Source organism: Eubalaena glacialis, chromosome 9 (genome assembly GCF_028564815.1).
Source record: "Eubalaena glacialis isolate mEubGla1 chromosome 9, mEubGla1.1.hap2.+ XY, whole genome shotgun sequence".
Lineage (NCBI taxonomy): Eukaryota > Metazoa > Chordata > Mammalia > Artiodactyla > Balaenidae > Eubalaena > Eubalaena glacialis.
Window position 1 is genome coordinate 51,053,748 of NC_083724.1, and position 21,282 is coordinate 51,075,029.

The 21,282-nt window shown below is 49.4% G+C and overlaps 1 protein-coding gene across 2 annotated transcripts in view; it reads left to right on the forward strand.

Moving 5' to 3' along the window:
* The window catches only part of APBA1 (amyloid beta precursor protein binding family A member 1), a 79,304-nt gene extending 58,366 nt beyond the window's left edge, over positions 1-20,938 (forward strand). For both annotated transcript variants that reach the window (XM_061201207.1, XM_061201206.1), the window contains 7 exons: positions 61-147; positions 771-956; positions 4,649-4,828; positions 6,316-6,528; positions 16,387-16,506; positions 18,461-18,601; positions 19,367-20,938. In XM_061201207.1, the coding sequence (XP_061057190.1) occupies positions 61-147; positions 771-956; positions 4,649-4,828; positions 6,316-6,528; positions 16,387-16,506; positions 18,461-18,601; positions 19,367-19,438 (999 nt within the window). In that variant the 3' untranslated portion in view covers positions 19,439-20,938. The remainder of the gene's footprint in view (positions 1-60; positions 148-770; positions 957-4,648; positions 4,829-6,315; positions 6,529-16,386; positions 16,507-18,460; positions 18,602-19,366) is intronic.
* The last annotated feature ends 344 nt before the right edge of the window (positions 20,939-21,282 follow it).

The window sequence follows — 21,282 nt, forward strand, 5'->3', positions numbered from 1 at the left end:
CGCACGCACCTGGGTCAGAGTAACGTATTGAGCTTTCCCTTGGTGCATTTTCCTTCTCAGGCTCCTGAAGGTGAGTCTCAGCCAATGACTGAAGTGGATCTCTTCATTTCTACCCAGAGAATCAAAGTATTGAACGCCGACACACAGGTATTAACTGGCTCCCACCTTCCTCGTGGGTGAAGCTTAGCATGACAACTAGGAGGCTGTGCCCTTGTCTGTAGAGCAGCTGTCCCCAGATGCTGCCTTGCACACAAGCTAGAAGGTTGTGTATGCAGTGCCTGCTGCCGGGCTGGGGGGTGGGGGATGGGAAGGGACTTGGTAGGGAGGATTGGGGCTATTAAAGATCAAAGGAACAAATAAGCCTTGGATATTGTTTGCTAATAATTCTCATAAGTTTTTATCAGAAGATTCATGAACAAACTAGCCTTTTAAGAAATTTTGTTTAAAATCACACACACACACACACAATACAATCATCCAATCATCACATGCAGATTTTTTATTTTTTAGCTTCCCCACCAGAGATTCGACTGGTTGTAAAATGATTGAAATTCCTTTTCACATACTGCAGACCACTTCCTGCTCTGGGTTATCACAAGCCAAGGGAATTGCTCCCAGGCCTGGGTGGGTGCATGTAAATCTGCCTACAGGGTGTTTGCAGCGAGCTCCCACGTGTGGACCGCACTTGGCTGGGCTGTGGGGTGGCAGGCTGTCTCATGGGTCATTAGATGCCGCACTGGACATACCATCCTCTCCCTGCTGCCTTCCAGGAGACGATGATGGACCACCCTCTGAGGACCATTTCCTACATTGCAGACATCGGGAACATCGTTGTGCTGATGGCCCGCAGGCGGATGCCCCGCTCCAACTCCCAGGAGAACGTGGAAGCCTCCCACCCATCCCAGGATGGAAAAAGGCAGTACAAGATGATCTGCCACGTCTTTGAATCTGAGGACGTAAGGGCGGCATCCCTTCCATGTGATCTGGGCTGCCCTTGGGTGGCCAGGTTCTCTCTAGTTCTCAGAACCTTAATCATATGTGAGACAAATACTTACTGAGCACTTATTATGTGTCAAGCACTGTTCTAGTGCTAGGGATATAAGGCTGAGTAAAATAGACAAGATACTCATTGTAAAGGTTGTAGAGAGACAGAAAATAAATAGATAAATATACTTAATATAAAGTTAGGTAGTGGAAGGTTTGATAAGGAAAAACTAGGTCAAGGGATAGAGGGGCCAGGGGCTATTTCAGGTAGAGTGATGAACAAATTCCTTTCTGAGGTGACATTTGAGCAGAGACCTGAGTAGAGTTGAGAGTGAGGAGAGAGCAGGTGCAAAGGCCCTGAGACAGGGGCCTGCTGATAGAGGTTGAGGAAAGGCAAGGAGGCAAGCCACTAGAGAGGCCAGAAGGGTGGGAAGAATTCAGCCAGACCCATAGGGGCCCGAACAGGTCTCACCTGGCCACTAGGGCATTTGGGGAGGACAGTTCTCGGATGTGCAGGACTGCCCTTTCCTAACAGGAAAGTTAGCATCCCTGACCCTACCCACCAAATGGCAAGAGCACCAGCCACCCACTCCTTAGCAAAACCAGCTGTTCCTCCGGTCACAAAGCCAGTGATCCCTAACGCCCATCTCTCCAGGTGATAAAGTCAACAGAGGAAATCAGTGTACAACAGACGTGGGGCCCATTCTTCCATTCAGCTGTCCTACCCAGTTGTCCCTAGAACTGCCGGCAAGAACACCAGGCTTCAAGCTGTGTTAGCATCATGCTTCTCCCAAAGCTCAACAGGGCTTGGAAACTCCCTCTGGGCCTTGTTTTTTTTTTCTGGCCAAGCCATGAGACTTGCGGGATCTTAATTCCCCGACCAGGGATTGAACCTGGGCCCTCGGCAGTGAAAGCACAGAGTCCTAACCACTGGACCACCAGGGAATTCCCCCCACGATGGTTTTGAACTACAGAGCCTGCCCCAGAGGGCCATGTTGGTGCCGTTGACTGGTCTAACTTTTCCTCCTGCCACAGTGGAATAAGCTGTATTTCTCATATTGAGCAGGGAGCCCTTATATACTTAAAGAAAATTGCCTACAGTAGCCTTGGCTCCTCAGAAGGGGCCATTTTTCTCCAGAAGAGTGTTCATCCAGCTGCTTTGAATGGCCTTCCTCTGAGAAGTTAGGAATCTGAGGCGAGCTGCTTTTCTCCAGGGAAACAGAGCTGATATGGCTGTAGCCACAGACAGGAGGAGACGCTTACACTTTTGTACCATCTTTTACTTTTCTGGTTTTCTAGAAAGCAGCCCCAGGAACACGGTCACTGAGAAGGCAGAGAGCTTGAAGCACCTGTCCTGGCCATTCTCCCCGCTTTTCCTTTAAAACTGAGGCCAAACCTGCAAACTGGGAGAAAATGAGTTTAGAAGGTTCTCGGAAAGTTCCAGAGGAGTTGCATTTGGAATCTTAAGTTTCATGTGTCCTGCAGGCCCATGAAAAGGTGGAGTTAGCTCTGCTCACCAGACATGAGGGTCCCGGTACGACCCTCTGCCACCTCCCCCTGGCTTGGTGCTCCTAAGGAGGGCTTTCTTTCCCCTGGGGCTCCTTTGGGTCTGTAGGGGGAGATGATGAAGGGGAAGAATGAGGAAGCAAGAGTGGACCTGGGAATCTCACTGCTTTGCTTCCAAAGCCCAGGACAAAGGGGGAGAGCGTGGGCTGCAGAACTGGGAGAACTGGATGTGGATCCCGTCTCCCGCTCTACAGAAGCTCAGGCTGTGCAGCTGCTGAGCTTCTGTAGAACGGGCTGCCGTGCGGCTCAGGTGGACACGGCAGAGATATCAGTAGCCTGCGTGTGTTCGCCCGGTGCATCCACTCGTGACGGTCGGGAGGTCCACGGGCCGTGTTCTCAGACTCTTTTTTTAGTTCGTCTGTTCACACAAGCCTCTGATGCCCACGGTGATGCCTCGGCAGGAGGCAGCATGGTGGTCCTTGATGTGACTTGTGGCATGTGACGTCACCAGATTCTCAGAGTGAGAAAAGTTGAGCATTTCTTTCCCCACTGCCAGCCACACAGAAATTTCTGATATCGCTTTGAAAGCAATTCTGCTTTCAGCAAAAATTACCAAAGGTAGGGAAAGGAGGAGTGGAGATTAGAGTTGTGTGTGTTTGAAACATTGCCCTAGAGCTTTTTGTTGTTTTGCGGGCTTTCTACCCACTATTATTAGACAGAGCAGCAGTCCCAGTGGTGGGCAGGAGGTGGGCTCCGGAATCAGGCTGCCAGGATTCTCAGCCCCCATCCCCACCCCAGCTTAAGCTCTCAACCTCTTTTTCCTGATCTGCCCAATGGGAGCAAATAAAACAGATCCGAAGTCTAAGAGCTCTGAGAAACAAAAGGGATTTTTGTACTCAGTTGGCTGATAAACCTGCTTTGAGCTGCCATGAGACATTTTATAGGATTTGTCCAGCTTACCGTGAATCTTACACGTGTTGCAGGAATATTACTGTGTTTAGGCACTTCTCCAGGCTCTGATGGGGTTTTTACACAATGTATGATAAATGCACCCTGTTACCTTTCTAAAATGTGAACATTTCTGAATCCTGAAACACTGCCTTCAGAGCTTAGGATGAGGGCTTATGGACCAGTCATACTTACGTCTTCGACTTGCTATGAGGATTTATGTGACGGTGCTTCTACAGCATTTAACACAGCACAGGCTCAGTTGCTGGTGTCTCTCCCAGGTTGTAATGTTGGTTAATTAATGCAGGGAAAGGTTATCAAAGCCCAGTGCAGGAGAAAGAACAATAGAAGCAGAGTGAGTGGTGTGACCTTGAACAGGTTCCTTCACGTCTCTGGCCGCAATCTCCTCACCTGGAAAATGCATAATAAATATTCTGTAATGTCCCATCCATAGATAATATGAATGAAATGAAATTCATAGATAATATAACCTCCCTTTTTGAAAAATTTTTCACAAAATAACCGGAGTATTGCCATAAATATAACACAAAGGAGAAATAAAAGGAAAGCAAGCTAAAATAAAATAGGTTGATAGACACACACTCACACACACATGCAGAACCACCATACTCTACGGCCCGTGTGCAGGCTGATGGGAATGTGATTTATTGGCAACCCACATCCCACGAATAGCATTGATGCTGATGATTTTCCAAAGTCATGAAGCTTACTCGTGGTAAAGTGTTGGACAAAACAAAATACCATCTTCTCTCAATTTACAGAATAGTTGTATTCTTGGAATGTTCAGTGTGTACTAGAGTGTGCAATTAAAGTCTTGTGTTTTTATATAAATTAGAGTTGAGTCCCAGCCTTTAGACACAGGTGTTATATGTACATGAATGTCCAGTGGGATATTTGAAAATTGTGCAGGATGTAAAACAACTCGTCCTGTGTAGGACTGTCCTTTGCATGGCAGTAGGTCCAGCATCTCTGACTCCTGTCCATCAAATGCCAGGAGCTCCATCAGGATCATTGTCATAGACAAAATTGTCCCCACTAATTTTGAAAATGCCCTCTAGCAGGCACTGCTGCCCCGTGGCGACCCACTGGGCTAGCTGCTGCCTAGGGCTCTGTAGTCCTGAGGGACCCAGGTCGCCCACCAGCAGTGCTGCCCTGTTGACCCCGTCTCCCCTTTCCGGCTCCTCTCCAGGCTCAGCTGATTGCACAGTCCATCGGGCAGGCATTCAGCGTGGCATACCAGGAGTTCCTCAGGGCCAACGGGATTAACCCCGAAGATCTCAGCCAGAAGGAGTATAGTGACCTGCTCAACACCCAGGACATGTACAACGACGACCTGATCCACTTCTCCAAGTCGGAAAACTGCAAAGATGTAGGTACTTGCCAGAAGCTGTTCTCTGAGCTGGGCCAGCCGGGCCCACCCGCGGTAGAAGTGAAGGCAGAGTGGCCGGGTTGAAGAGTGCGCTCAGGCCCGTCTCTGGCTCCCCTCGCATGAGGCCTGATAAAGACTGCAGCCGAGGGCCGTGGCCAGTGAGACAGGGCATCGTCTGCTCCCTGCAATCCAGAGCTGACTTTGGGGTGGGTTCCAGAGGCAGACAGGACCTGAATCCTGCCCTTTACCAAGCCCACAGTCTAGGGAAGGGCACAGAAGATTTTAAATGATGGTGCTGGTACAGGCACTGGTCAGAGACAGCTGTACTTGGCAGATTGGAGCCAATCTCGGCTCTCAGGTCTCAGATGATAAGTGCTGTTGCTCCCCCAGGGACCGAGCTCTAGAGGAGTGTCTGGAGGAAAACGGGACCGTCTGATCTGGTCTGAGGTCTGGGTATTCTTTGGAAAGTGTAGAGGAGTGCAGAGGGCTGAGCCAAAGTAACAGAAGCATGAGGGTCCGAAAGCTCAGGAATTGTCTGGGGAGCCATGAATGAGGCAGCCAGGCTGCAGCAGGGATTGTGTGTAGGAGAGGATGTGAAGAGGCCAGTACGGGGTTTGGGTCAGAACTGGAGGGCTTGAGAGTCCAGCTGTGGTGAGGGGCCTGAACTTTATCCACTAGGTGTGAGAAAGTGATCTTTTTATCCACTAATGAATGTTAAGTGTCCTAGGCTCCCTGGAAGCAGAGCCTGAGATGGGAATTCTTGTTCATGGGATTTGGGGGAAGGGTGCACTCAGGAAAAAGTGAGTGTGGGCAGCAGGGTGGTGGGGATGCCAGGGAGGAATGTGGCCTCACTGGAGATGAGCATCATTTGGATCCAAAGGGAAGCTCCAGCTCACACATCGCAGGACAGACCTTGTCCCACCTAGAGCCAAAAGAGCTGGCAGGCCTTTGTAGCCTGTGCTAATCAATCATTGACACCAGGGTCAGACGGAGGCGTGTTAGTGTGCTTGGGCTGCCGTAACAAAGTTCCCCAGACAGGGGGGTCTTCAACAACAGAAATGTATTGTGTCACAGTTCTGGAGGCTTTAAGCCCGAGATCAAGGTGTCCGCAGGGTTGGTTCCTTCTGAGGGGGAAGATCCATTCCAGGCCTCTTATTTGCTTGTAGATGGTCATCTTCTCCCTGTGTCTTCACTCTGTGCATGTCTCTGTGTCCAAATTTCCCCCTTTTGTAAAGATACCAATCATATTGAACTAGGACCCACCCTAATTATTTTATTTTAACTTGACTGCCTGTGAAAAGATCCTATCTCCAAACAAGGTAATATATGCCATGGAATATAAAGAGGACAGGACGCGTTTGGGTTGGAGTCATCAGGGAAATGTCTGTCATGTTTAGTCAAGACAGGAATAGGGAAAATGCTTCGATTTCTGTCGCTACCCTGGATGGTTGCTGATTCAGGCTTTCTACATGTTTTCCTCCTTTCAGGTCTTCATAGAGAAGCAGAAAGGGGAAATCCTAGGTGTGGTGATTGTGGAGTCTGGCTGGGGATCCATCTTGCCAACCGTGATCATAGCCAACATGATGCACGGAGGCCCAGCGGAGAAATCGGGGAAGCTGAATATTGGGGACCAGATCATGTCCATAAATGGCACCAGCCTGGTGGGCCTGCCTCTGTCGACCTGCCAGAGCATTATTAAGGTAACTGGAGATGGGAAAAATCAACCTCTCTTGTAGATCTGAAGTGACATGAAGTCATCAACATTTGAGCGTATTCTAAGTGTCAGACACTGAGAAGGACACAAATACAAAAGGCGTGGACTTGCACTTGGGTTGTTTACCATCAAGTTGCTATTTACCGATTCCTCCCTGAAATTGTTTTTTCAGGGATGGTATATCTGGCTCACATAGCACCACTCACTAACACCATGCCCTCGCAGACATCACTGATCAATCACAGCATTCTGTCCCATTAAGCCCCCACTCAGCCTCAACAGAATTTTCCTCAGCTCAGTAATCAAGACAGTCACTTATAGTCAGCTGGGTGTACTTGAGGTGACTTGCCATCCCTGTTACAAATCATGGAAATGCTTCAGATCCCAGGGCACTTTCCTTCACTGTGATCCAGGTGAGTGTATCCTCCCCAGAGCCTGCGTAACATGATCCACACATGCCAGGTAGAAGGAAGGAAACTGGTACAGTCTGTATACTCCTTCTAAAACCTGAACATAATTACTTCTTGTTCAGCCTGAATTGATACTGTTGCATGAGGCTGAGAAGAGCTACTTAAAGGAAAATTGAATATGAGTATTTGAGGGCAAGAAATTAGATTTTCTTAGAAATGAAGTATCCATGTGTAGTCTCTTGAGCGCATTGGAACTTGCTGATTGCATGGGAAGTAGGAACAAGTATATTTTTCCTTCACTACAATATCTGTAGACCCTGCCAGCTCTGTACCAAGCAGTGTGGAACAGGCAGACTAGGATCCTATGACTTTCTTTGGTTCCTTGGGGTTTCCTGAAAGACTGTTAACTAGAATATAGCTCTGTATGTGTGTGTGTGAGAAAGAGAGAGAGACAATAAATGTGAATTTATAGAATAGTTATTCTAAGCAGAAGAAAATCACAAAAGACAACATTCTTGGCCAAGGGCCCTGGGATGGAGCGGAGGTCAAGGTGAGTGTATAGGCCAGACATGTCTACCTCTTTGCGTTGTTTGTTTTTTATGTTATATAGGAATTCATCTTTTTTTCTTTCTTTTTCCTGCTTTTTTTATCAATATTTTTTATTGAAGTATGGTTGATTTATAATGTGTTAATTTCTGCTGTGCAGCAAAGTAATTCAGTTATACATATATATATATACATTCTTTTTTTAATATGTTCTTTTCCATTATGGTTTATCATAGGATATTGAATATAGTTCCCTGTGCTATACTGTAAGACCTTGTTGTTTATCCATTCTCTGTATAATAGCTTACATCTGCTAACCCCAACCTCCCACTCCATCCCTCCCCCAACCCCCTCCCCCTTGGCAACCACCAGTCTGTTCTCTATGTCCATGATTCTGTTTCTGTTTCATAGATAGGTTCATTTGTGTCACATTTTAGATTCCACATATAAGTGATATCATATTGTATTTGTCTTTCTCTTTCTGACTTACTTCACTTAGTACGATAATCTCTACTTGCATCCATGTTGCTGCAAATGGCATTATTTTGTTCTTTTTTATGGCTGAGTAGTATTCCATTGTGTATATGTACCACATCTTTATCCATTCATCTGTCGATGGACACTTAGGTTGTTTCTATGTCTTGGCTATAGTGAATAGTGCTTCTATGAACATAGGGGTGCATTATCTTTTTGAATTATAGTTTTGTTGGGATATATGCCCAGGCGTAGGATTGCTGGATCATACGGTAATTCTATATATTTTTAGTTTTCTGAGGAACCTCCATACTGTTTGCCACAGTGGCTATCCAGCCAGCAGTGTAGGAGGGTTCCCTTTTCTCCACACCCTCTCCAGAATTTGTTGTTTGTAGACTTTTTTAATGATGGCCAACCTGACTGGTATGAGGTGGTACCTCATTGTAGTTGTTTTTTTTTTAATAAACTTATTTATTTAATTTTATTTTTGGCTGCGTTGGGTCTTCGTTGCTGCGCACAGGCTTTCTCCAGTTGCGGTGAGCTGGGGCTACTCTTCGTTGTGGTGCACAGGCTTCTCATTGCGGTGGCTTCTCCTGTTGTGGAGCACAGGCTCTAGGTGCGCGGGCTTCAGTAGTTGTGGCTCGTGGGCTCTAGAGTGCAGGCTCAGTAGTTGTGGCACACGGGGCTTAGTTGCTCCATGGCATGTGGGATCTTCCCGGACCAGGGCTCGAACCCGTGTCCCCTGCATTAGCAGGCGGATTCTTAACGACTGCGCCACCAGGGAGGCCCCCTCATTGTAGTTTTGATTGCATTTCTCTAATAATTAGCAATGTTGAATCTCTCTTCATGTGCCTATTGGCCATCTGTATTTCTTCTTTAGAGAAATGTCTATTTAGGTCTTCTGCCCATTTTTCGATTGGGTTTTTTTGTTGTTGAGCTGTGTGAGCTATTTGTATATTTTGGAAATTAAGCCCTTGTCAGTCATATCGTTTGCAAATATTTTCTCCCATTCTGTAGGTTGTCTTTTCATTTTGTTTTGCCTGTTTATTTTTAATGAAACAAATCTAAATCCTCATAAGATAATCACGCCCAGAAAGAAAGTCCTTTTTGGGCTCATTTCTTTTTGTTATAAATAAATTCTACCTCTTGCTTAACATACATTAAAGATAAGATTAAAGGTCCTAGTTTGAACATGTATATTCATTCAAACATGTTTAATTGGGCTTCTGTTAGCCTGAGCTGAACTGTGAAGAAGCCAGAATGAAAAATAAAAATAAATATAAAATAAAAATTTTTTAAAAAGCCAGAATGACAGTATGCACATGGAGGATAATTTATAATTGAAAGGGTTCAGTGGGCCCTAATGGCAACATAGAGGTGAAATGCTAAGAGCCTTTGGAGTGGGGGAGCGGAGAATCTTACCTGATTTTTAAGGTGGGCCTTGAAGGGGGAGTTAGACTCAGGTGGATAGCAGAAAGGAAAGTGGCCTTTGGGAGTTTCTTCTGGAATTGATGGATGGTGGACTGGCTTTGTGTTGGGAGAGACAGGTCTGAGCCAGCCTGAGAAGGCTGATCTGATGGTGTGATAATGTGGAGAAGCCAGGGAGGGCCAGGAGTAGGGAGAAAGGACCCACCCACGTATGGCTTCTCACTCACACATGCCAAGGTTCACAAATGCCCTCTCACACCAGGGAGCAAGTTACTTATTAAACACCCATGCATGTGTGAGAACTGCCGAGGGGCCATGGGAACCAGAGATGCCTCAGACACAATCCGCACCCTAAGGAGCTTGGCCTCGATGGGGAGAAGTGAATGAAAGGACTGATAATAACAGTGACTGAGTGCTGTGCGCCTGGACCATTCTGAGAATGTGTATGTTCACTCGCAGAACCCTACGGCAGCCTTCTGTAGGGTAGGTACTATTGTGCAAGTTAGGAAACAGGCGCAGAAAGATGATACACTCATTTGAGGTCACACAGTGTGTCAGTAGTGCAGCCAGATCACTCGGCCACCCTAATATCGTTCCAGCGGTGTCTGTGGTCAGCCCCTGGGGCAGTGGTTCTCAACCTGGGGGATCTTGACCCCCCGGGGGTCATTTGGCAATGTCTGAAGACAGTTAGGGTTGTCACGACTAGGGAGAAGGAGATGCTACTGGCATCCAGTGGGTGGAGGTCAGGGATGCTGCCGGATATCCTACAATGCACAGGACAGTCCCCACAGCTAAGGATTATCCAGCCCAAATGTCAATAGGTTGAGAAAGCTTGCCTGCGGGAGATAGTTCAGGTGTGGGAGAGAAATCTGGAGAAAGGGAGGTCGGTGAGGGAGGGAGGGTGGGGAGTTGATCTACGTCTGGAAAGGTCTGGGGAGGAGGAGCCAGAAGAGAGGATAACTTGAGCGCAGGTGGGGCTGGGGCCTGGGTGGGAATAAGCAGACCTTCCTGAGGACTGGCAAGGCTGCATGCCTGAGCCCATTTACACACCTGCCCAGCAGTGCCCAGCCCTTGGCACTGGTCACCTCCCTTCCTCTTCATAAAAAACAGCCCGTGAGGGAGGGTGATGGCAAATGCCCGGTTCACAGATGAGTCATCAGCTACTTAGAAGGTGCAGACAGCACGCCCAGGACACCCCAGCTGACGGAGTCCAGGTCCCCGTCCACCCCTCCCTGCCTCTGCACGAAGGAGGCAGACGAGGTGAGGGAGGCTGTGAGACCCATGGCCTGCCTTCCCCTGGTACCACACGGGGACTGGTCTTCTGTCCAGTGCATCACACATCAAGGTGGAAACAGACTAGCGCAGGGCGCAATTGGCGCACTGTCTGAGCAGTTTCCTAAGGGGAAAAGGTTTGTTTGCACGAGTAGCTGACCTTTGATGTCTATAAATGGAGTCTCTCTGGAATCGGAAAATTAAAAGGCCATGTGGTGATGAAAGAGATGTAACTGAGGAAGATGGAGAGAAAGAAAGCCAGCACCTCTGTGGCCACCCTTGGCAGAGAAGTACTTAGCAGGCAGGCCCCAGCTAGGACACAGCTGCCCTTTCTCGGCGCTGCAGCATGCACTGCCTTGTCAAATAGAAAAGGGTGATTGGCCCTGTCCCCCTCTCCCCCCACCCCGAGAATCTTCCTACTGATTTCAGCTAGAATTGCCAGTACCAAAGAAGACGTTTAATGGGTTGTCTCCTTAAGTTCTGTAAAAACACATCTTTTTTGCCTCCCCCTGAGCAGGTACTCACACTGCCCCACCCTCACCCCTAGGCCCCCGCAGGGGAGCATTCTGGGCTTCTTCAAGGCTTCCCATTAGTATCGCTTGTTTCAGTGTTACGTCAGTGCTCCTTGCGATGAATTTAACGAGCAGCTCTCATCCTGGAAAATCAGTGCTTAGCAAACTTTGATTGAATCACCCAGGGATCTTGTTAAACTGCAGGTTCTGATTCGGCAGGTCTGGGGTGGGATTTTTGCATTTTCAACAAACTCCCCGGTGATGAGATCGCCAATAATGGGCTTCGAGTGTTCTGCATCTTGCCACTTTAATGCATGTTGACCTTTTCTCTCCCCTGGTTATAGGGAATAGAGTACATTTCTAGAATAGATTACAGGTATTGAATTATTTTCTGTACTTTCTTCCCTAGCTCTTATTTTTCCTGTCATAGTTCCTAAAGCATAATTATTGGTAGGCAAAGCATGTTAGCAGACCGCCTGTTCATGCCATCGCCTCCACGGTCCTGCCCTCCAGATTTGTTTTCTTTTTGAAACTAGAGCACCGCTTCCTTACCTTCCACAGGATCATCACGGGTCTGCTTTCCCGTTGCTATAGAGACCATTCTGGCTTCTCTCCTCTCCCGTTCCCTCTTCCCTACTCTTCCCTCCCACCATATTTCTTAATTTGCTACGCCATTCCACTGTTGTCATGGGGACGAAATGACCACTTATTTAATTGGCACCTCCAATAAAGTGGCAGCTGAGAAATCCGAGTTAATGGGACCCAACTTGAAGCATTGATGAGGAACAGCAGAGCAAGTGCGTGGTCTGGTTGTTTCAGATTGCCATCTCTCTGGGCTTCGTCTTGCAGCAAATATCCCCAGTCTAGAAATTCTTTCACTCAGGGACAAATCAGCATCTTAAATCAGTGTACACAAAAGAACCCACCGGAGCGATGTGGACTTTTTAGGTAACATCGAGAAAAGAGAGTCCTTCTCTTGCTTTTCAGGAGCTCTCTAAGGTTTTCCTGTACCTCACAGACATACCTGAACAACCCCAGTGTTTCACAGGTGTAAACGTTTAAAGCAGGTAGCTCCGTCTGGAGGGTTGTGTCTCTGACAGCGTGCTCCTCGTTTGCATCATCCTTTGCTCTTGTTTCCTACACACTCCTGGTCTCGTAGTTTGTGATGTGGAGAGAGAGAGGGGAATGGACTCTGGCTGCCCTGCCTGCGCCCGCAGCCCTCCCCTGAGCTGCCGGAGGCCTGGCTCCACCAACTCCCAGCGCCTAACACATGTCTTGGCACATTGCAGGTGATCCATACATATCTACTGATTGAGTGATCAAGAGGAGGCACTCAAGGGAAAAAGAAATATATGCACGAATGGTATCTGAGCAACACCCCCAAAAGAGAAGCCGATTTGTAATGTTTGTTAGAAATAGCTGTTTCTGAGCATGATGGTTGAGATGTGGTGTTGTCAGCAGACATGCTTAGGAAAGAATAAAAATGCATAACAAGGACTGAAATCTTAGCAATTAGAAGTGGAAGAGCCCTTAGTAGGTTTCAGCATTTGTTTTGAAGATGTGGAGACGGAGGTAGAAGGTGGAATAGAGGGTCTGAGACCCCCCCGGGCTGTGGTGGAGGAAACACAGCTGCAGCCCAGGTCTCCTGACACAGCAGAGGCCTCTGTTAGGGGAAGAATTCCAGCACATCCCCGTGGGCATGGGTGACGGGACCTGCTGCTGTGCGGGAGGCCCAGATCTCTGCAGACTTCCTTTACCCTGGGAGAATCGCCCTCAGCACATTCTGTTGCTCTCGTTTGAAAACATTTCTTGAACCGGAGAAGTTTCCTAGAGCTGTTCCAGAAACCACGGAGAGATGCTGGTAACAGCTGCCTACGAGTGCACAAACATCACCACAAGCCAAATCACAGCCGCCGGGAGGCTCCAGTCCTGCAGAAAACAGCAACTCAGGAGACTGAGGAAACAGCTGGGGGTGGGGAATTAAACTGACCTCCTCAAAACTCACACATTGAGAGGACAAGCTGGAATCACCCAAAGGAAGTGGGGCAGCCAGGGAGCAGGAGCCCTGAAGTCTCGCCAGGTAGGCGAGTAAACTAAAAACACAGCCCCGTGCAAGGCTGGGCTAAAAGGTTGTGGGCACAGGTTCATCCTTCTGTCACTCTCCCTGGCTTCTCTGTTGAGCAGGCCTTACTCATGAATAACACACACCCTCCCATTGTCTATATGGGGAATCACGGTGTAGGAGAAAATGCTCTGGGTTTGAATACAGATAGACCTGGGACAGAATCTTGCTGTGGGTGAACTTGGGTGAGTGGTGAAGCCGCAGTTTCCTCCTCTATAAAATGGGCATAATTAGAGCTGCCAGTTTGTCAAGGAGATTGGAGGAGACAGCTCCTGTGACTCCAGGTCGGTGCCTGGCAGGAGTCAGCGTGCAGTGACAGGTGGTTTGGCTAGTTTCGTCATCAGGATGGGTTTTGATGGACAGTGACCTTAGTGGTGCTCACACACATGGGGGTGGCTGACTGGGCACCAGGCCAACTGGCTCTCTGTCACCCTCGCCCTGGCGTGGCTGGTCCATGCTCTCACGGAGCATGCTGGCCACAGGTGTGAGTAGTAAACTGACATCTTTGACTCTGATCATCCCTGAGTGCACGTGAGTTCACTGTTCTGCGGCAGTGGTCTGTACCAGTTGTTCTCAAAAATTGAGTGTATCGCCAGGAAGTGTGTATCAAGTCACCGGGAAGACTCATTAACACACAGATTGTTGAGACCCATCCCTGGAGTTTCTGATTCTGTAGGTCTGGGTGGACCCCAGACTCTTGCTTTTTTTTTTTATTGAAGTATAGTTGATTTGCAATATTGTGTTAGTTTTAGGTGTACAGCACAGTGATTCATTTATCCGTGTGTGTGTGTGTGTGTGTGTATATACACACACACACACACACACACACACACACACACACATTCCTTTTCGGATTCTTTTCCCTTATAGGTTATTACAAAATATTGGGTATAGTTCCCTGTGCTATACAGTAGGTCCTTGTTGGTTATCTATGTTATGTATATAGTAGCATGTATATGTTAATCCCAGCCTCCTAATTTATCCCTCCCCCCACCCTGCATTTCTAACAAAAGCATCCGGGTGCTGCTGGTGTGGGGTGTCCCCACTTTGAGGACCTGTTGGCCGAGCATAGGGGCCAAAAAAGCCCCTATCCATCCCTCAGTCTAGAGCGTATCTTCATTACTTAGAAGTAGAAGGTGTGTGGGTCCCTCCTGCCACTCAGAGGGGCAAGTTATACCCTTGCCACAAATTCTGTTGGCACCGAAGTCATCTAACACCACGTTCACCTCTCTGCTTGGCAAGGTGCTTGTGAGGAAGGCAGAGGCTCCATTATCCCCGTCCTGACCCCACTGAGCCTCAGACGAGGCAGGTTTAATGTCCGTGTCTGCGTCCTCACCCGTAAAATGTGAAGCAGAAGTCCTGACCTCCCACAGAGAGAGTTTGCAGACTGGTCGGAGGGTGACTGTTGGCAGCAGCGGCTGTGGAATTTACAGATTTCTGTTTATAGAATCAGAGGCGATCACCCTTCGGGCTGAAATGGATTTGTCATTGTCCTCCCAGGCCTCTCTTTCCACTTCGCCGATAGAGGGCACACACTGGACCCATCTGTGAATTGATGGGGCAGGGGGGTGAGGGGGGCGTCTCCAGGGGATACGGCGGACTTGGTGGAATAGAGCCTACCTTTGCCTGTCCCTCCTCTGCTGGCGGAGAGGCTGTCCACTCACCCCACAGTACCATCTTTTAGGAAGAACTTCTCCCCTCAGCTCTGGCCCTTTGGAGGAGTGGACCTTGGCAGGCCTGGCGCCATTTCCCAATCAGCTGGCCTCGCAAGCTGGGAGTGCAGTGAGGCAGGCATCAGACGGGAGTGCTGAGTCCTCCCCGCCTCAACTCTCAAAGCAGGGCCTCCAGCCACAAGCGGTGTGGTCTCTCTACCCTGGCCCTTCCCCTGTGTGCCATGACGGAAGCGGGTTGGAAAGCACCTGCTGTTGGCCATTTGGTCTGGAACATCTGGCAAGTGGGAGTTGCCTGAGGCAGAGCTCGCAGGCTGGGGAGATGTTGGGGGGCGGGGGCCAGAGTTCATTTCAGGACTGAATTACTTTTGTCTGGCACCTTCCTCTTGGGTGAGGCTCACAAGTCGGTGGTGGGACCAGCTGGAGCAGAACCTTCCCACCGCCTGAATGAGGGAAAGCGTAGCTTTGTGATGATTTTCTAGGGGTTCTCCTGTGCATGCCCGGGCTCTGGTCCCTGCTGAGCGTGTGTTCAAGGGGCAGGAAGACAGGCCTGAGCTCAGCTTGGATCAGAGTGGGGTGGAGGAAGCTCTCTAAATAGGCTCAGAAACCAGATGGAGTCCCTCTTTATCTTTAAAAACCGATTTTGCCTCTATACTCCATTCCAATTTAGAGGGAGGGACGAGTTACCAGGCAGCGTGAAATCGGAGATGACCATTAAGCCCTATTTCCTCCTACTTCCCTCTCCACCAGCACTGGTCCTACCACCCTATTCATTCTCCTAAGGAGGCCTTCACTGACTGCAGTCCTGCCTCTGTGCCCTGCTTCTCCCCAGATGCTCGTGGGAGTGTTGATAAACTGTAAAATCTCTAACAGGCAGAGAGAATGGGGAAGCAGGAGCATCAGGGGCGAGAGACAGCAAGCCCTGATGAATTGGGCTGTTGTGTGAATTAGTTGTCCTTTGTTAGAAAAGGAGGAATTGCTACGAGTATGCCTTTCAGAGAAAAAGTTCCTTTCGTGCTTGTCTCCCACCGGACCAGGAGAGAGATTGTGCATCCTTCATCTTTCAAGCCAAAATGCACATGTGGCAGTTTTCCTCTTAGCTGCACAGACGATCGCTTTTTTCAGATGCCTTGAATGCAGTCCGTTTCCCAAAATGAAGACATTGCCCACAGAAACTGGTCTCGGCATGGGCTGAAAGGGTTCCATGTAAACCTAATGGTTTTCTCCCCTAGGTTGACAGAATCTAGCTTGGACTGTCCGACTCAAGCGCTGTCAGGCTGGATGCGGGGCACTGGAGTCAACGAAGAAACCGAGGCTCAGTGCAGCATCTTTTGCCTTTGGTGCCGTCTGCATTTATCTCTTGTTGGCATCAATGGTCATCGAATTCCCTGTGCTTTATTCACATTTCAGGGCTTGAAGAATCAGGCCCGGGTCAAGCTGAATATCGTGAGGTGTCCCCCAGTGACCACCGTGTTGATCAGGAGACCAGACCTTCGCTACCAGCTGGGGTTCAGTGTCCAGAACGGAATCGTAAGTACAACCCCACACCTTTTCCAAAAGTCTGACACACGAAACCGCGGCCCGGGATTCGGGTTTTGGGGCTATTCTTGAAAGCTGGTCATTTTCCGGAAAGAATCCAGCAAGGAAGGGACGAATGGGTGAAGGCAGACTCACTTCCTCCATGGGCAGAGAATTCTGTGCCTCCTGTGGGGGAAGAGAGGGACCCTCCCAGATCCATGTGCCCCAGAGCCCAGCAACTCTGTGACGTGCAGGGTGACCCTACCAGCTGCCAGCTTGAGATAGTTTGAGGTACCCACCTTCCCAACCCCCCCAGCCAGCAGCTTCCCAGGGCGGGGGGCGAAGAGCCCTGGGGGCTGGGCTTCCAAACCCTTGGTGATACCAGCGCAGCCCAGGCTGAGAACCCAGCCCTGTAGGGGTTATGCCTGAATGATCTCTGCCTTGCCTTTTTAACCTGAATTTGGCACTTGGGAGATAAAGAGTACTTTCATCGCCTGGATGTCTGCCTTCAAATACTTCTTTTTTTTTCCCCCCTTTATTGTGATAAAACATACACAACATTAATTTTGCCATTTAAATCATTTTTAAGCATACAGTTCAGTGCCTTTAAGTACATTCAAAAAGTGGTTGTGTCCATCAGTGCTATTTCCAGAACTTTTTCTTCATCCCAAACAGAAACTCCATACTCAGTACTACTCCCTTTTTGTCCTGGTTTGCCTTGTTCTGGACTCATAGTAGTTCTGGGCTTTGGTGACAAATCCATAACCTTCTTGATATTATAGATTTTGGATGTGCCCTCCCTCTCTCTGCATTCATCTTTGCAGATAGAAAAACCTATTCTTTTTCCTCCCTTAATTTTTTTTTTTATAAATTTATTTATTTATTTTTGGCTGTATTGGGTCTTCGTTGCTGCGCACGGGCTTTCTCTAGCTGCAGCTAGCGGGGGCTACTCTTCGCTGTGGTACGCGGGCTTCTCATTGCAGTGGCTTCTCTTATTGTGGAGCATGGGCTCTAGGTGCGTGGGCTTCAGTAGTTGTGGCTCGCGGGCTCTAGAGCGCAGGCTCAGCAGTTGTGGCACACGGGCTTAGTTGCTCCGCGGCATGTGGGATCTTCCCGGACCAGGGATCGAACCTGTGTCCCTGCATTGGCAGGCGGGTTCTTAACCACTGCGCCACCAGGGAAGTCCCCTGCATAGGCTTTTAAAGAAAGTTGCACAGTCAGGAGTGAAAAGTCAACTCTGTAAATTCAAACCATGTTCTTTTGGGAAATTCCGATTGCTTTGTGTGTGAGGTAGGGGTGGCTATATCCTGCAGCGCTGAGCCCAGAGCCCTCCCCCAGCCTGCAGCCTCTGCCCACCGCAGTGCCTGGCTGCACTGAGACGAAAACCAGCCACGTTATCATTTCTGCCAGAAGGGATGTTTGAACAAGAACCACTGAGTTGGGACAGCCAAAGGGAGCTTCTGCCTTCCAGCTGGCCACACTTTGGAACACAAAGTGGGGTTCTAGCAGGTTCTAGCCCCATTTTAACTCAGGTAACTGTGACCCTAAAAAGTGGGCTGCTAGCATTACACAGTTCAGTGTTTGAGTCCCAGATAATACTAAACTGGGTTACACAGGCTGACAGTTTGAAAACATTGGCAGCTCTGTGACAGGCCCAAATAGCTCTTTTTACCAAGATCGAGCTGAGATGAAAAGTACTCAGAATTCACTGTGCCGCAAAATCCAGTGACGTGCTGCGTCCCCGGTGCAGAGTGCGAGAACAAGGGGGCCATCTGGGCATCCAGAGTCCTATCTCTTATAAAAAGAAACAAAGAGATGTAAATGTCCACAGCCTGACCATGGCAGCTCCTCAGAGCTGAGAGTGCTGGGGATGGGGGATTCTAGAAAAGACAGTCTCCCACCCCCACCCAGTTCCCTAGCAGGCGGTGCCGGCCAGGGTGGGTAACTTGGCCTTTGACTCTGATAGATCTGCAGCCTCATGCGAGGGGGAATAGCGGAGAGAGGAGGCGTCCGCGTGGGACATCGCATCATTGAAATCAACGGGCAGAGCGTGGTCGCCACCCCACACGAGAAGATCGTGCACATCCTCTCCAATGCTGTTGGGGAGGTAAGGGAGAGTCGGGGGCTGGGGGTCCCCTGGTGCCCTCGCCCCCTCCACGAAGCCCTCCTGAGCGTCCTTCCCTGTCCTCAGCACACCTCCACAACTGAACAGTCTGCCTCGGACCAGAATTTAAACCTGGTAACGAGTGGTTATCTTAGAAAATCCCGTCACGTCACCCTCAGCCTTCTCCCCTGGCATCACTTGCCCACCTCCTCTTTTTAGTTCTCAGATCTGGGCATCTTCTCGCCATAGCTGCCCAAGTTCTCTCCATTTTTCCCAGCTAATCCCGCCAACTGTGCCTGGAAGATTTTAAGTCTTAGATTCAAGTCTAATCAGCAGCTCCCCAGAGCCAGTTCCCTGGTATGGCTGGGCAGGGGTCAGAACAGCTGTTCTGGGGCTGACTTCCTGCCGGCGGAGGGAGGGAGGCAGAAGCAGCCAAAACCCCACAGTGGCCCTCCTTCTGTTTTAAGGGTTTTCTCCTTTTTTAAAAAAAAAGGCCTGGTGAGAGCAAGAGCTTTTGGGAAATAAACCACCTTACCTGGTTTTCATTGTTCACTCTCTATCACCCCTAACTTTTTAGAAGCCCATGGATTCCACACTTCCTGGAGGCCACCTGGGTCAGGCCCCTGTTAGGAATGGTGGGGGGACGAGGGGTGTACCTTCAAAGGCGTCCCATGGCAAGAGGTGCCGCCTCTCCCGCCAGCCCTGGGGCAGTGCCCACACAGCTCCCGCAGCCTCAGTACCCCCGCTAAAGTGTGTTTCTGCCCTCAGATTCACATGAAGACGATGCCGGCTGCCATGTACAGACTGCTGACGGCCCAGGAACAGCCCGTCTACATCTGAGGCCACGCCCCCCCCGGGCAGCATGCATGGAGGACTCTCCTCACTTGTGGTTGTGTTTCTCGTGCTGCATCTGTGTGCCCACTGAGACATTCCCCTCTCATACCCAGCACTCGGTTTGACACAGGAGGAAAAGAATCCACAGAGACCTCCTTCTCTGTTCTCTGTCTCTCTCTAGTTTGCTTCTTTTTAACACCAGGGAAGTTTTGTATGCACTCCCTTGAGGCTGGAGAGCACCCAATATCCACCCAGAATCTGCCCAGGACCATCCTGAAGGGCCCTTGGGGGTCCTGAGGAGGGTTGTCACCTCTCAGGAAGAATCTTCCCTTCCCAAGAGGTGCAGACCTCTTAGAAGGAACTCCTAGGGGTGGTGAAGAAGCCGATTCAGCAGTGCCTACGATCCAACCGCTGATCTCTGCTCTCCTCCAGTCAATTTACGGGAATATGGTAGTAACAGGGAGGACCAGCCCGTGTCTTTACGGATATGCCTGCCCACTGTGTACGTGGGGCATCATACATTATTTGTGCCCAGAATTTCTGAGCCAACCTTACGCCTCTTCTATAGCTAGTTTTAGTTTCAACATAATTGTGTTTTCTAATGCGAACCTTTTCACCCAGGATAGAAGGGGAACTGCCGTGGACAAGAGTACCTTCGTGTTGCAGAGAACTGGGCAATTCCCAGGGCATCTGTGGCTTCCCAAGGTTACCAACCATTAGCTAAACACAGGCAGGTGCTTCCTGCCTCCTTCTACATCACACGTACGTACAGAGTCTCACTTGCATATATTTCAGCCTTCCCTCCTCCCTGCCGCCAGTGAGGCACCCAGAGCCCCTGGAAAACCCACGTCACCTCCCTGTGAGGCCCCTTCCCCCAGCAGGTGAGGCCTGCAGGGACTGGTGAGCCCTGTCTGGAGAGAGCCGCCCCTCTGAGGCTGAGGCCCGGCCCTGCCAGCACTGCCTTGGCTAGAAGTGTTCTGGTGGACTCTCCTCACGCCTCCACCCAGACACACACATCCCACACTGGGAGTCTGGGAGCGATGGACTCTTCCCCTTGAAGATGAGGCCGGGTGGAATCGTGTTATGCTTCCTGGCCCAAGGTGGGACCAGCCTTGTTCTCCGCTCAGGACCATGAGGCAGGATGTGACATTTGAGAGGCCAGAACAGTATATAAACCACAAAACTAAGGGGACAATCATGACCTCAAGCGATGCCCCAAATGTGTTCCAGAAACATCTTGCTGCCTCGTGGGCCTGAAAAAGCTTTTATATGGTGTGGAACGTTACGTGTTTTATCAGGTGCCTCATGTCCATGGGTTTTGTCTCAGTTTGGTGCAGATGTTTTAGTCATATGATTCTGAGCCAGTTTTCACTTCCTCTTGGTCCAAAGAGCATTTTGTTTCCATGTGGGTGGGGTGTGGCTTGGTTTGGTTTTTGTTTTGTTTTGCTCGTGACCTCTGCAAAGACGGGGAGGAGAAACTAATATATTTTGTGATATTAATATAGTCCCTGTTCTCAACATCTGCGTTATTTATGTTGCGTCCGTGGAAATAGGAACCCGGTGAGCACGTGTTGGATAGTATGGATTTATACATCGAATGGAGGGATTTCAGGGAGGGAGAAAGTGAATATGAAAAGATTGGGAACAAGATACTTGCGCCAGAGAGCTGTGTGGTCAGTGCCCCTGGGATCTCTGTGCCGTCTTGAGTTTTTTGCTTAGAGTCAGGAAAGCCGGTTGTTTCAGCGGCGTCAGTGGCTGGACTCCCAGTGTGACCGTGGGACAGGCCCTGCTGAAGAGTGGCTGTGCTGCCTGCATGTCTCCTTTAGGAAGGGGCTGCCCCTTCTCCAAGG